Source organism: Choloepus didactylus, chromosome 5, assembly GCF_015220235.1.
Source record: "Choloepus didactylus isolate mChoDid1 chromosome 5, mChoDid1.pri, whole genome shotgun sequence".
Taxonomy (NCBI): domain Eukaryota; kingdom Metazoa; phylum Chordata; class Mammalia; order Pilosa; family Megalonychidae; genus Choloepus; species Choloepus didactylus.
This window is the reverse complement of record NC_051311.1, coordinates 69251014-69265673: the sequence shown is the minus strand read 5'-3', so window position 1 is coordinate 69265673 and position 14660 is coordinate 69251014. Positions and strand designations below refer to the sequence as shown.

At 34.0% G+C, this 14660-nt stretch overlaps 1 protein-coding gene across 1 annotated transcript in view; it reads right to left on the bottom strand.

Annotated features, from left to right (window-relative positions):
* Nucleotides 1–3498: 3498 nt before the first annotated feature.
* The window catches only part of WASL (WASP like actin nucleation promoting factor), a 77987-nt gene continuing 66825 nt past the window's right edge, over nucleotides 3499–14660 (bottom strand). Inside the window, exons 10-11 of the mRNA XM_037836262.1 lie at nucleotides 11749–11857; nucleotides 3499–6165 (exon numbers count right to left, since the gene is read on the bottom strand). Of these exons, the coding sequence (XP_037692190.1) occupies nucleotides 6104–6165; nucleotides 11749–11857 (171 nt within the window). The 3' untranslated portion in view covers nucleotides 3499–6103. The remainder of the gene's footprint in view (nucleotides 6166–11748; nucleotides 11858–14660) is intronic.

Genomic DNA, 14660 nt, shown 5'->3' with positions numbered 1-14660 from the left:
AGGGTTTGGGTGGTACATAGAGGTTCTTTTTTTTTGTATAAGATCTAACAAGCCTACACCATGTCAGACTGACCCGGGTGTGTTGGCTGTAAAACTTTTAGGCACTGTGCAGATTTAAAGCAACCATCTGGCTCAGAATCTGCCTGAACTTTGTAAACATCTTTAGGCAGCAGATCCAATGTAAACACTTTCTACAGTGTTAAGGCATTCAATCCTGGACAAAGCAAAGCCACTTAAAATCATAAAGTACTCCATTTACAGGTGGCTTAGAAACAAAGTAGATTAAATTCTAAGACTGTGCTTATTAAACACTCATAATTATTTAACTGTAATGTTAGCCACATCACAACCTTCAGCAAATACCCACAGTAAAGTTCGAAGTATTAAAAAAAAAAAAAAAAAAAAAAGGAAACCAAAACCCTTACAGGTGAATGGACTGGTATAGACTGAGCTTTAGCTAACTATACATATATTCTAAGGTTGATAAATTCAAAGAAAAAGTTGGTCCTTCTACATTCACATTCTTGCCTGATAAAAAAACTGAATATACTATTGCATTAACTTCTAGTTTCCATCCTTCCAAAATGGAGAGTCTAGTAGATTTCTTAATTTTACTCCATGTTCTCCCAATTACTATGCTTAAAAAAAAATCTGCTTGCAACACAAATTCTCTTTTATTTTCTCTCTCCTTAGACTCCCAACCTACCTTTAAAAAAAGAAAGACAGAAAGAGAAAATAAAAGGTTGTCCTTTTTAGGCTCAGAAGCTAATTTAAAGGGCTAATTATAGTTGTCCAGTGGACAGCTATAGACTGGAGACATTTATAAACACATTTGTTATTTTTTGGTTGCTTCCCTATAGTTAACTGGACAAGATAATGCCCTTTCTTTCCACTTAAAATTTGTTTCTTTCAACATCACAAACACTAGATCTAAGATTTATTTTCCTGTTTCTTTTCCAATAAGAGTGAAGTACATGCAACCAAATTAGAATCTCCCTTCTCTCATCAATAACAAAACTAGGAAGTTGGATTTAAAGTGTTCAGTTTGTCCTTGTGTCACTGGAAGAACTCCCGGTCTTTAAATTGGCAGTGCAGCTGTTGACTGAAAATTACACAGAATGATTAATACATTCTCAAACTAATTTTCTGTCAGGCAAGCTGACTGTAAAGGTTTAACAAATACTTATGTTTAAGTAAAGATGAAGCATATTCATAAGAAACACAAATTACTTTGATATAGAATAAAAGCTCATCTTCATTTCAACCCAGCACCAAATGACAGAAGTACCCTGTGATGACCAAATGCCTGGACAATGTAGAGTGACTGCCACCACTGAGCCAAAATATCACAGGCTTCAGTCAGAGGCTGGCTCCTCAAAGGAAGCCAGCTTCCCTGGGCAGAGACAGCAGCAGGATACAGATGACTTCTATCAACACCCAGCTGATATGTGAGAAAAGAAAAGGCGAAATTTATAGCTATAAAACCCTCAGAAACAAACAAAATCTGCAATTAATCCTTAAGTTGAAATATATATATATATATAAACAAGGGTAAAATAATGTTATGATGCATGGGAAAGAATGACCGAACTAGTATATCAGAAGATATGGCTTGTATCATCAGCGCCTTCTAAGAGACCAAAGGCCAGCCTCTTCAACCACTCGGAATATTGGTACCCTCACCTGCAAAATGAGGGGCTAGGCCTCCATGTCTTTCTGTTCTGATATAATTTGATGGTTTCCAATTATCTTTCAGTTGTGATATAAATATTTTAGATTTAAAGATGTAAGGGCACGTTGTATCTTAGAGACAACCACATACTTAGTTCTTAACAGTTACTTACATATAGTGATATTGATCCTACTGAATTCTTAGATCTGAACCATGATGAATATCCTCATATTAAGCATCATAAAACTTAATTAAGGTCATAAATGTTAACCAGTTCAACACAGAAAATGGTTTTTGCTTATATTCTATAATGCAATTCAACACTGTTAAAACTAACCTTAAATAGAAATAAAAAAAAATCTTTACTAAGGCAAGTATAATAGATTTTTGTGGTTATTAAAGAATTAAGGGTTCAGTTCAAATTTACCAGCAAGTCCCCAATCTCTAAGTAGAAAATTCACAAATATCTACCTAAACAGAAAACCACCTACACGTTACCATCATTTATATTTTACTCAATATAACTATGTACCATTCATTTATTGATTTGTCAATTTTAATGGTGGTGTACATATCCAGTTTTGATTTACACTGGACCTGTGAAATTAGAAACAGTATCAACAGTTGGTATGGCCATCAATGTATATTAAAAATTAAAAAGAAGTTATGCGTGGGTTTGAGCCCTATGTTGGGCGCAATGGAAAAAAAAAAAAAAGGTATGGCAGATGCATCTGGATATGTTTGGGTATAAAGCCAAAGTTTTCAATAGGTTCCTTTATGGCAATGGAGGATAACATACTATCACCTAGAGAAGGTAAAGGCAGTCTTGGTAGTAACTGCAAAGTATGTTCCCCATCATCTTCATAAAAGCCAATTTACTACACTATCTATCCTGGTAGCTTCCTGAAAAAAGAAGTTTAACATTGTAAGACAATGCTGTGTTTTAGAGGTGAGATGTGACAATACCAGTAAAATAAATGTGCAGTGTAAGATTTTCCAACTTTTCCATAAGGGTTTTTCTTTTATATTATAAATAGGCCTTATCTCTATATTTGTCCTTTTAGGAACTCGACTCCTAAAGCAGAGTAAGTTATTTCAGGAATTTCTCCTTTGATTAGATACATACAATGTGACAGGAACAATTTTAAGACATGTTTCTCTTTAAAAATTAAAAAAATAGTTTGGTCAATACATTCTTAAGTATTCACATTTGTGCAACAGAAAACTTTTTAACAGAAATGACTATTCTTGAAATGTTTGTTAAATTTGCCTAAAGCTCTAAAGCCATTTTGTAGCATCCTACACACTGGATTCCATAACTCAGTTTAATCTTCAGACACCCACTCACTTGTGCCAGGGTCAGTGAACAGAAAATTCTATTTATCAGAAGCTTAGTTTCCTGTTTAAAATGAAGACGACCATGTTTGAGGTCATTTATTAAAAGGTATTTAAGTCCCACATGAATTGCTATGTTTGGCTTTTATTAAAATTACCAGTTAACCCCAATATCATTCTGGCTTAGAAAACTTCAACATCTTTGGTACATTGAAAGAGTTCCAAAAGTTTGACCTTGCAATGCAAATGCTTTGTATACCACAGAAGTGGCTTCCAGAGGAGCTGCTGAGCAGCTGTCATGTTTCCCAACAGAACAGCCTGTAACATTCTTTTGTTCACCATGTTTATTTAATAGTACACACTAACACTCAGGGTATGCCGTCTACTGAACACTTCAACCAGTTTTATTAATTGCTGTGTACCCTTTGCTATGTAAGCTGAAGAATTTTAATTATTTTAACCTCTTAATAAAAACACATTAATTTATACTATTTAGGTCAAATTAATTTTATTATGCTCCATGATGAATTGCCACCAGTGCAACATCCTATTCACTATACATTTCAAAAAAATTCACATACTAAACAAAATTTCAGTTGATAAATGGAAATGAATGATTGCAAGTCTTTATGAATCTCATACATACAATATGTGGCTAGCTGAAATTGTCTATCACATAGCATTTAGATATAAAAAGCCTCATGCTTGTTTGTTAAATGCGAAGGCTATCAGACAATCATTTAACTGGAGTATAGTTGGGAGGCTTTCAGATGAAGCACAGGTATAGTGCTGCCCATAGTGCAAAACGGTGGAGGACTGAAACATGCAACCTTTACGTCTTACTTGAAAGCACATTTAGTCTTCATGCCAGACTGAACTCCACAGCTGCTGTGTTTCAACCAATAGTAATACAGACTTTGTGCAACAACAAAAATCTTTTTGTCTTAAAGAAGAAAGAATAAACCCAATTACCTTTGGCAAATTATACATCCATCTTACAGGTATAAAATTGTGTTTCCAATCCAAAGAATTGATATCCTCTGCCCAGAGCAGCTCTTAATAAATATTTATTGTACAAAGGTTAGTTGGAAAACCCTGAATTAAGTTAAGTTAAGAGAGATCTTAAATTGACATTACCCTGAAGACATTTCTGGAAAATTTAAAATGTTTTTTATACTGTCAAAAAAAAAAAAAAAAAGGAAAATGTTTTATATTATTTAAAATAATTATAATTTTCTATTTATCATTTGCACAAATTCCTAATTTTATTGGTTACTAGTTGTCTAGCCTCATCCACACCAGACTCGCTGAGCTCAAGCCACAATAAAAATGAAAGTAAGCAGATAAAGGTTTCTAGCAGCTGAGGGCACTGTTTTTGCAAGAAACAAAAAGTCTAGAATCTTTCCCATGTGCTTAAATTATTCTTGCAAGGAGATAACATTATTTGAATAACTTAACTATTTTACTGCACCACTTACTGCTTTCAGCAACAAAACCTTTTAAATTATGTCTTATGGTAACTAGATGCATGATCACTAGAGATTATGTGATAACTGGTTAAAATTCAAGCTACATCTTGCAGGTCCAGCCTGTCAAGATCATACCAATACTAGATTTTGGTTGGTCAGTTAAGATCTAAATAGCTTAATTTTTAGTTGGATATTGTGAATATAGCAATGAAATACATTTGGAACCACATTCTGCATATGACTCAATGTGAGAAAAATATGCAAATGTATTTAAATCAGATAATTTTCTACCTGATATTTTAAGTAGGTAGGTATGATAATCAGCACTATAAATATGAAACAACCATCTTTAGACAGATTAGTGTATTGTAGAGGCAAGGAAACCCTAATTTTAACACACCATTTAGTATGCACAACAAATGCGCAGGATGTAAAATTTTATTTTAAAAAAGTCTATCATTCAGTTTTGTGTTCCAACAAATTTGACATTAGGACCACCAATCTTTTAAGAAAAATATAACCTTCACCTGATACTTGACAAAAACCTTGAGAAGTTATCAAAATAGAAAACTACTGTCTATTAAGTTCAGCCTTACAGTATATCCATCTGCCAGTTTTCTAGATTATATTTTTACGGTTGGTCTTTCTGAATATCTCAATCCATACAAACCGCAAAATAAAAATACTCAATTCCATGCCATTTTTATAATGTTCTGATTTTTTATAGTCTATTTAACCAAATACTGGAACAACCATAATGTATGTCCCTCATTCCATGTAGAACAAAATTTTCCCCATAGCTCCCCGAACTCCAACAATTTAAATAACACTTCTGTTTCAGAATAATAAAAATATACGTGTATATATTTAAAGATATATATATATTTTGCCAAAAAGAGCCTGCCACATTTGCTACAGCATATAAATAACCTTGGAACCTTGGTCATGAGCAGGTATGTAAGGGCTCCTTATGATTCCAGCCTCCAAATACCACTGTACAACAATGGACAATATTGCTGTGAGAGGTGTGTTACTGATGTTCTTGATGAGCATCTCTGTAGTGATTTTATGTAGAGCATATTGCTAAAATTTGAGACACTGGATCAGTGTACTGATGTCTAGAGAACTGTGCGATGTATCAATTTCAACATTCATGTAGCATGGTATTCAAAATAAAGGGGCTAAATAAACTAAGGTTTGCAACTGCTTAAAAAAGAATGTAGTGCTATACTAGATTTTAATAAGAAAATTTAGGTACAGAAAAAGTAGGGTATGAAAATAGTGTTTTCCTTCTGGGATTATAACTAAATTACATTAAGGTCTTTGTCAGTCTCATATATAATATTTAAACTCCCCTGGTGATGGAATGAAAAATATTCACAAATAAAGTGAGCATCCTGGTGTAAGCTTGCATACAATAACAGGGAGTAGTTTGTAGAGGATTATGACAAACCTTTAAAGATTAAATGAGGTATTGCACAGATTAATTAAAAAAAAAGCAAAAAAGGCAACAAAAATATACAGCAAATCGGTAGAACATTTACATGATAATTTTACAGAATCCACAGACAGAAAGTAGTGTTTAGTATTTCAACTTAAAAATATATATATGTATAATATATGTTAATCAGTCTTCCCACTCGTCATCATCCTCAAAATCTTCTTCATCATCTTCATCCTCATCTTCATCTAGAAGAAAATCATCAAGACAAACAATTAAAACATATGTATAAATACAATTAATTCTTGAAGGACGTTTCCAATTATTTAACTCCTTAAATACAAACCATTTGCCTTCTGGAGGTATCTACTTATTAAGATAGTTTAAAATGAATCTAATGAAATAAATCTAGAGTATGATTGATGATGAGTTGAATATTATCAGTACAGGAGCCAGAAGAGTTTGGTTCTAGTCTCTTAGTGTACATGTAACAAGTTACAACCTGAATGTTTCTTAATGTGTGAAGTCATTCGTGGGCTGGCCTCTTTGAGTTTTAGACCCAAATACTGTAAATAACTGCCTTCTTGTACTCTTCACACAGATTCTCAAATTCAAAGCTTAGAATTTTATTCTTTTCCTAATCTCCCCCTCCATCCTAGTCTTCCCCATCTCAAGTAATTGAATCATCATCCTCCCAGGTAACTAAGCCAAAAACCTAGAAATTATTATTGACTCTTCTTTTTCCAACATCCTCCAAATCCAATCCATCATGTTGGCCCCCTTTCACCACTTTCACTACTATTCCTCACATCACCATCAAATCTTGCTTGGATTACTGCAATTCTAATGGATTGATACTATCTAAGTTCTAAGTTTAAAAATTATCATGTTGTTACATTTCCAAATGTTTTCCAGTGGCTGATCTCTGCTATTTGAATAAAATCTGACCTGTTACCTCACACTGCAAAACCCTACATGATTTGTCTAGTTATTGTCTATCCCCACCCAACTTATCTAATGTCCTCTCCCTCAATTTACTGTTTCTAGTAACATGGCCTTCTTTCCGTACCTCAAACATGCCAAGCATTTTAGAGTTTTTGCAGTAGCTATGCCTTCTGTCTGGCAGATTCTTTCTCATCACTTAGGTCCCATTCAAACCTCCTTAGAGGCATTATTTGGATAGAAGTTCACTGGATTGCATGTTAACCGCTATGTTAATGTTTCTAGTAAGACAAAGAAGAGTACAAATTGCTATCGAAAGCCTAGGCTAGACATGTTTCACAATATTCACCTGGATGAAGGTGTCAAGAACACCCAATTATGCTGACATTTATAGAGTGGCAAAAGAGGATTCTATCAGTATCCATGGTGGAGAGGAAGAAGTAGCTGATAATCCTATTATTGAGTACTACCGACATGAATAATAATAGTTAAAAAAATGGGACCAAAAATAAGTAAAAAACATATTCATTATATCAGCATGATTACTATATAAAGTTAATTATTTCCTTTTTAAAGACTTTTAAAGTATTTAGTAGAACCCAAAGATATCAAAGCAGAATAAATATTTTCTCCTGTCATGTATTTCACATGATCTGGCCAAAATGCAGACCTTTTATTTATTCTCTCTACTGTCAGCACCTAGCACAATTTGTCCTAACATGTGAGTTTTCTATACCTGAAGTTATCTTTTTAATTTTTTTCCTTTTCCTATTCAGCCTAAACTTCACAGTGATTAGTCACTTGAGCTTCCTCTCAGCAATCTTTATTCTTCTGCAATCTCAAGCTTTTGCCATATGGCTCAACAGTTCTACACTCCTGAGTCAATTCAACAACATTCTCCCATGTACTAGTTGCTGTAAGAATTCAGTCATATATTGATGGATGGGCCATTTTTCCTGTCCTCAAAGGCCCTAACTAGGCATGAAGAAGATGTATAAATAGATAAATGGAGACTTACTACTGCTATCAAAGTACTGCTGAATGTTATGTTGACACCTACCTAAATCATAAAGGTGGCTCTCTAAGTGCAGTGAGAAAATACGTGACCAACATATATCAATTTAAGTAACCCTATTTTTTACAGTACTGTCAATATCAATTGCTAGGTTCAGCTGAGTTGGAGGTCAGAAAGTCTTATTTTTCAAGAGGAAAATTTGGCCACCTGCATTATAAAATAAGGTAAACTAGATGAATATTTTCTAAATAAACATTCAGAGAAGTAAAAATAAACTAGAAAAACAAAGGCCTTGCATTTAGAGAAAAGGTGTAAAAAATACACTCAGTATATTTTCAGACCCCAATTCCAGTGACAGGCAGGATTTCATCAACACTAAGCCAGAATAAGTGGTCCAGGTATTTACAGCTTTCATTTTCACTTCCTAGTCTCTTTTGAATCTACTGACATTGCTCTTTCAAGGTCACTAATGACCTCCCATTGCTACATCCAAAGCCCAATTCCTTGTCCTCATGTTTCTTGACCTATCAGAAGCATTTGACCCAGATGATCACCCATCTTCCTTCAAACATGTTCTTGGCTTCTAAGACACCACATTCTCCAGCTCTCAGACCTTAGAACTTTTCTTTCCTATCTATATTCACTTCCATGCTGATCTTATCCAGTTCTATTACTTTGAGTACCATTCATCCAGGTATATCCAAATGACATGCAAATTTATATCAAGAGACTCGTAACTGAATTCCTACTCAACATGTACACTTAAATTTTTAATAGCTATCTCAAATTTAGTATGTCTAAAACCAAACTCCTAATCTTTCCTCTCAAACTTCTCCTCTTAAATCTTCCCCCTCAGAGGAACGAGGGTGACTTCAGTAAAAATGGCAAGGTAGAGATCTTGGGGCTGTCCTTCACCATAAACACTGAAAAACCTTGACAAAAACTATCATAATCAACCTTATCAGAACTCTGGAAGATAGCCAAAGGTTTACAACAACCCAAATAAATGCTTAGTCAGAATAAAGGCCACTGATTAGAATTTGTTCCCAAGGAATTGCATTCCTCTACTTTGACCCAATTGGGGTTTCCCCAAAGGACTGCCAGAAAAAAGTTACCTTTGTTTCGCCTAACTTGGAACTCTATCAGGGTGGAGAGGCTACACAGTACTCAAAAAAAATTCACGACAGCCAAATGTAAAAGCTGCTACTGCCTGGGACAAAAAAATATTAGTTGGGGCAAACAACAGACATGCAGAAAAACTGGGAAGAGAAGCTGCAAAAAAGAGTTTTTGGAAGAATAGGGGCTTTGAAAAGTTACAACATATAAAGGGGAACTAAGAACATCCCACACATGCTCAGAGGACTCATGCTCAGAAAACACTGAGAAAACTATAAGCTTTTACCTTTGGCTGGTCTTTAGGCTTAGCAAAAGCAGAACTGAAGGCTAAGGCAGAGTTACTAATGGCCTGGCTAAGGGTTGAAGATGTAGATCAACAAAGAAACAATCTGCAAAGACCCAGAGAGTATTGTTGTCTCCCCCGCCTATTTTTGTAAATCATAGTATTCAAAATGTACAGTTTTCAACAAAAAATTATGAAGCATGCAGAGAAATAAGTGACATTCACAAAAAAAAAAAAAAAATTAACAGAAACTGTCCATAGAAACTGGACTTACTAGACAAGGACTTAAACTCAAATGTCCTAAATATGCTAAAGGAAACAATGGACAAAGAACTAAAAGAAACCAGGAGAATGATTTTTCAACAAATAAGAGTATATCAACACAGAGATAGGACTTAAAAAAAGAAACCAAATAGAAATTTTAGAGCTGAAAAGTACAACAAAGAGAAAATTCACTTAGAGAGGTTCAAACAGCAGATATGAACAGAGAGAAGAAAGAAGACCTGAAGATAGGTCAAATGAAATTATCCAGTCTGAGGAACAGAAAGAAAACAGAACGAAGAAAAAAAAAGAACAGAGCCTGAGACTTGTGGGACAAGATCAAGTATAGAGGACAGAGAAGGGGGTAGAGAGAATATTTAAACAAATAAAGGCCAAAAGCTTCCCAAATTTGATAAAAAACAACAACATGAGTTTACACATCCAAGAAGCTCAAAAGACTCCAAGCAGGAAAAATGCAGAGATCCACACTGAGATATACCATAATTAAACTGTATAATCAAACTATTGAAAACTGTTGAAAGCAACAAGAGGGAAGCATATAAGCAATCCTCAATAAGATTAACATACAAGCAATCCTCAATAAGATTAATAGATGGTTTCTCATTAGAAACCATGGAGAACAGGAGGCAGTGGGATGACATTTAAAATGCTGAAGAAAAAGCTGTTAACCAAGAATTCTATGCCCAGCAAAACTATCCTTAAAAATGAATAAATAATTAAAACTTTACCAGATATAATCAAAAGCTGAAGAAGTTCAACACTGTAAACCTGCCTACAAGAAATGCTAAAGGGAGTTCTTTAGCCTCAAATGAAAGGATGCTAGGCAGTAACTAAAAGCCATACAAAGTAATAAAAAAACTGGTAAAGGTACATAGGTAAACATGAAAACCAATATTCTTGTATGTTTGGTTCGTATCTCCTCTTATTTTGCTATGATTTATTAAAAAAATACATAAGTATTAATCTATCTTAAAGAGCACACAATGTATAGAGGCAATCTGTGACAATAACAACATAAAGGGGATGGAACAGAGATATACAGGAACAGAGTTCTGTATACTATTAAAGCTAAGTTGGTATTAATTCAAATGAGGTTGTTATAAGTTTAGATATTAACTGTAATATGCATGAATATACCAAAGACTTCCCCTTCTCAGTTAATGAAAATTCTATTCTCCTGGTTTTGCAGGTCAAAAACTTTGGTGTCATCCTTCACTCCTCTCTTTCTTTTAAACCCCACTTCTAATCCATTAGCAAATCCTGTGATCACCATGTTCAAAATATAATTAGTATCCAACCACTTCTCACTGGTGTTGTCAACCCTCGTTCAAACCTCCCTCATTTTTTGTGTGTTTAATTGTAACAGTTGCCTAACTGACTTCTCTCACTTTTACCCCTGCTCACTTAAATCTGTCCTCAATACAGCAACCAAAAAGGTCCTGTTAAATTATAAGTCATACCATGTCACTCTTCTGCTAAGACCCTGCAAATGATTTCCCAGCACACTCAAGATTAAAAGTCATGTTTATTCATGGCCTACAAAGCCTTATCACTGTTCTCTACTACCTCTCATACTTCATCACTTACTACTCTTTCCTTACCTCACTCTGCTCCAGCCATACAGGTCTACTGAGCACCATTCTCCAACCTTGGGGACCTTGCACTTGTTTTCTTTCCCACCTGAATACTCTTCCCAGTTTACTACATGGTTCATTCCCTGAACTCCTGGTCTATTCTCCAGCATGGTGTATTAAAATCAGATCTTGGGTTTTAGATCTAATATATCTTTGAACTTCAACTTTCTTATTTGTTACATGGAGAGAATTCATAAATCATATGATTGATATGAAGATTAAATAAAATAATGTGTAATTAACCCACAGATTTCCTAGCACATAGCAGATGCTCAATAAACTATTTTTATTTTCCTTCTTTCTCTTTGAGGGTGTGGGTATCTAGGATCCTTGAAAAAAAAGTTGTTAGGGCTGTGGCATCCTGGTATCTATAACATTTCAAACAGGTCTGTCACACAGGCAACAGCTTCTTTAAAGAAGTCCCAGAACCCGCATCAATAAATTACGCCACCAGCAGAGAGAAAGCTATGCAAAGACTAAGTCTTAAAATGAAAAGAAAATAATAGAGCTGCAAACATTCAAATTTATTAACTATATGCATATACACATGTAAATGTACCTGAAGAATGAATGGCTTTGCTCCTTTTCTGCATCACTTCCATTAATGCACCCACAATTCCTGAAGTAGGTGCAGGTGTTGGTGATGTAGACTCTTGGCCATCAGATACCTTGGAAAAGAAAGTAGGAAAATTGAGTAATAAATCCTTAACAATGAATCGTTGTTTCCATAAAGTCTTACTTTCTTAGAACCACTTCTTGCTTAAAAACAAAAGCAAGCAAGTAAACAAGGGCAGGATTAATTAAGATGACTCAAACTGCTGCCTTAAAAGAATTATTCAAGAGATGTTTCCTCTCCTTCCTAATGTATATGACATCAATACATTTCCAAGCTGATGGTTACATTTAGATAACAATCAAAGTCTTTCCTGAGTAATACTTGTCCTTCATCTGGGGTACTTCTGTTCATTCAAGAACATAAAGCATTAGATGAAGAGGGACATGGTCAAGGGACATTATTTTATAAACCTAGTGATAATATTTAGATGATTATTAGCTGTTAGGTAGGAAGCACACTCAAGCTCTCTAAAAGTAACTGAACAGATTCATGTTCTCCTAGAAAAATTCAGTTTCACCAATAAGCTTTAGACCTTTAAATATATTTATACTTCATATGTTATAAAGATAAAATTAATATATGTATATTTCAAAATGAACCTCTTCTCTCATAGACAACTTCCTTTTAATGAGATCCATTAGATAGCTTTCAAAATGTTCCTCCCTCAGAAAGCAACTATCTTTTTGTTAAGTACTTCTGTCTGCCACAAAGTACATTCAGAAAAAAAAAAAAAATCAGTATCAAAGGCTCTCATTAAAATCCAATTTCTCAGAATGATAGTCTATACGAAATTATCTTTGATTGCAATACTCATATTTTAAGAAAGGGAATACAGGAGTTCTGTAGGGATCAGGAAAAAATGTATAATTTAGAAAAGATAACTTTCCTAGACTCACTTTGACTAAAATGAGTAGTTCTTTTAAATATTCATTTGTTAATGAATTTGAGCTTATTTTATCCAGAATAAAAGGCATAATATTGACATAATTAAAGGTTAAATGGTACAGTTGTACTAAATTATACAAGGTTTAAAATACATGTATTTATATATACTTAAAAGGATATTTACTTTAAAATTCTAAATCATTTCCCAAGGAAAAATTATTTTATTAGGACAAACTTTTCATTTTGATCTTTACAACTCTTCCCTAATATTTCTTCTCTCTCTGGGCTTGAGACTTTAAAAAAATATTCAAAGTTGTTCCTCACAAAATACAGACTCATTCACTAGTATTCAGGTCTTTATGAAGTGTATATATTAACTACTGCTGTTATAGAAGTATAAACAAATGAAAAAAATAACAGACATAGTTTTAGAGCTTTAAATTTCAGCATGATGCACTCAAAGAAAAATAATAGCAACAAGGGTAACATTTAGACTACCTTCAAGCCAATCTGATAATACAAAAAACAGGAATAAAATAATGTCATCAAACACATATTTGAAGTACTTAGCTGGACATGGGGCTATCTGAAATACTATAAACATGTAATTCAAAATATAAGTAAATACTTCTATATCCCCTGATAGCTCTTTAAAGTAATTCTGTGGTTTTATGTCAGTCATATTTATCATAGAATAAATAGATTTACATAGACTATTCAAAGAAACATGGCCAGAGAAATTTCACCCACAGAATGGGTATTTTAGAAAAATGAAGTAAAATCATGGACTTAGGTCAGGTACAGAACATGCCAATATTTCATTTAGTATGCCCTCCATGATACTAATCTGACTACAATCCGAAGGAAAGTGATTTTTTTTAGGATAGAGATGACATGTTCCTACACTCAGATTGGAAAACACTTTTTTCCTCTAAAAGGAATTTACAGAACAATTGACAGCTTTTTGTTTGTTTTGTTTTTTGGTGGTTGTGGGGGAACTGGGATGGGAAGGAGTGACAGGGAGGGTAAATAAGAAATATAATTCACCAACTTTTTAAGTTAAGAAAAAAGGACACAATTTATTCATTAAAAATAAAACACTTTCTTATTATGGCTAACTGAGAGAAACAAAAGTTGGCTGCAGAGGACAGAGGCAACAGAAAAGGGAGACAAAAAGATAGGTTAGGGGAGGAAGGCATGGAAATGAGAGAGACAGAGGCATTACCTAAGGTAAAAGCTAATTGAAAGTAAATGAATCTATTAAAACCTCATATTCACCTGGGCTGTGGTCATTCTGACATGAATTCTCCCCACTAACTCATAGCTCTTCAAGGGCTCCTGAGAAACCTTTAGTCTGAACTAAATCAGGGGGAGGGAGCGGAGATGATTGCTCACAGGCTGGTCCAAGAGTTATTCTGAATACATGTCAAGAAAAGATCTAGATACAGTTTAAAGATCAAAAGTTTCTTAAATCTGTGCTATGCTAATGTTTAAATGTTTTCAATTAGTTGTGCTTCCTATCCATTATTCTCCTCCCAGCCAAAGCTTCTGACATCTAAAAGATTACTATAATTCCCAATATTATAAAAACATATTCAAATAAAATGTCCTTTTTCATTTCCATTCAATTAATAGAAAAATCTACTATCCATAACATGTCTGAAGTCCTATAGAACAGATGTTCCTCTTGGAACTAAGAGACTACATAAAAAGTCCCAAAAGGAAGCACGTGAAAGGTTAAGTTAGGCTGTAGGACAGGGGTGGGCAAACTAAGACCCAAAGGCCAAATACAGACTGCCCCTATTTTTGTACAGCCTGAAAGCTAAGAATAGTTTTCTACATTTTTAAATGGTTGACAGAATTGTAAAAGAAGAACATTTTGTGACACGTGAAAATTATATGAAATTCAAATTTCAGTGCCTATAAATAAAGTTTTTTTAGAACATAATCATACCCATTCATCTATATAT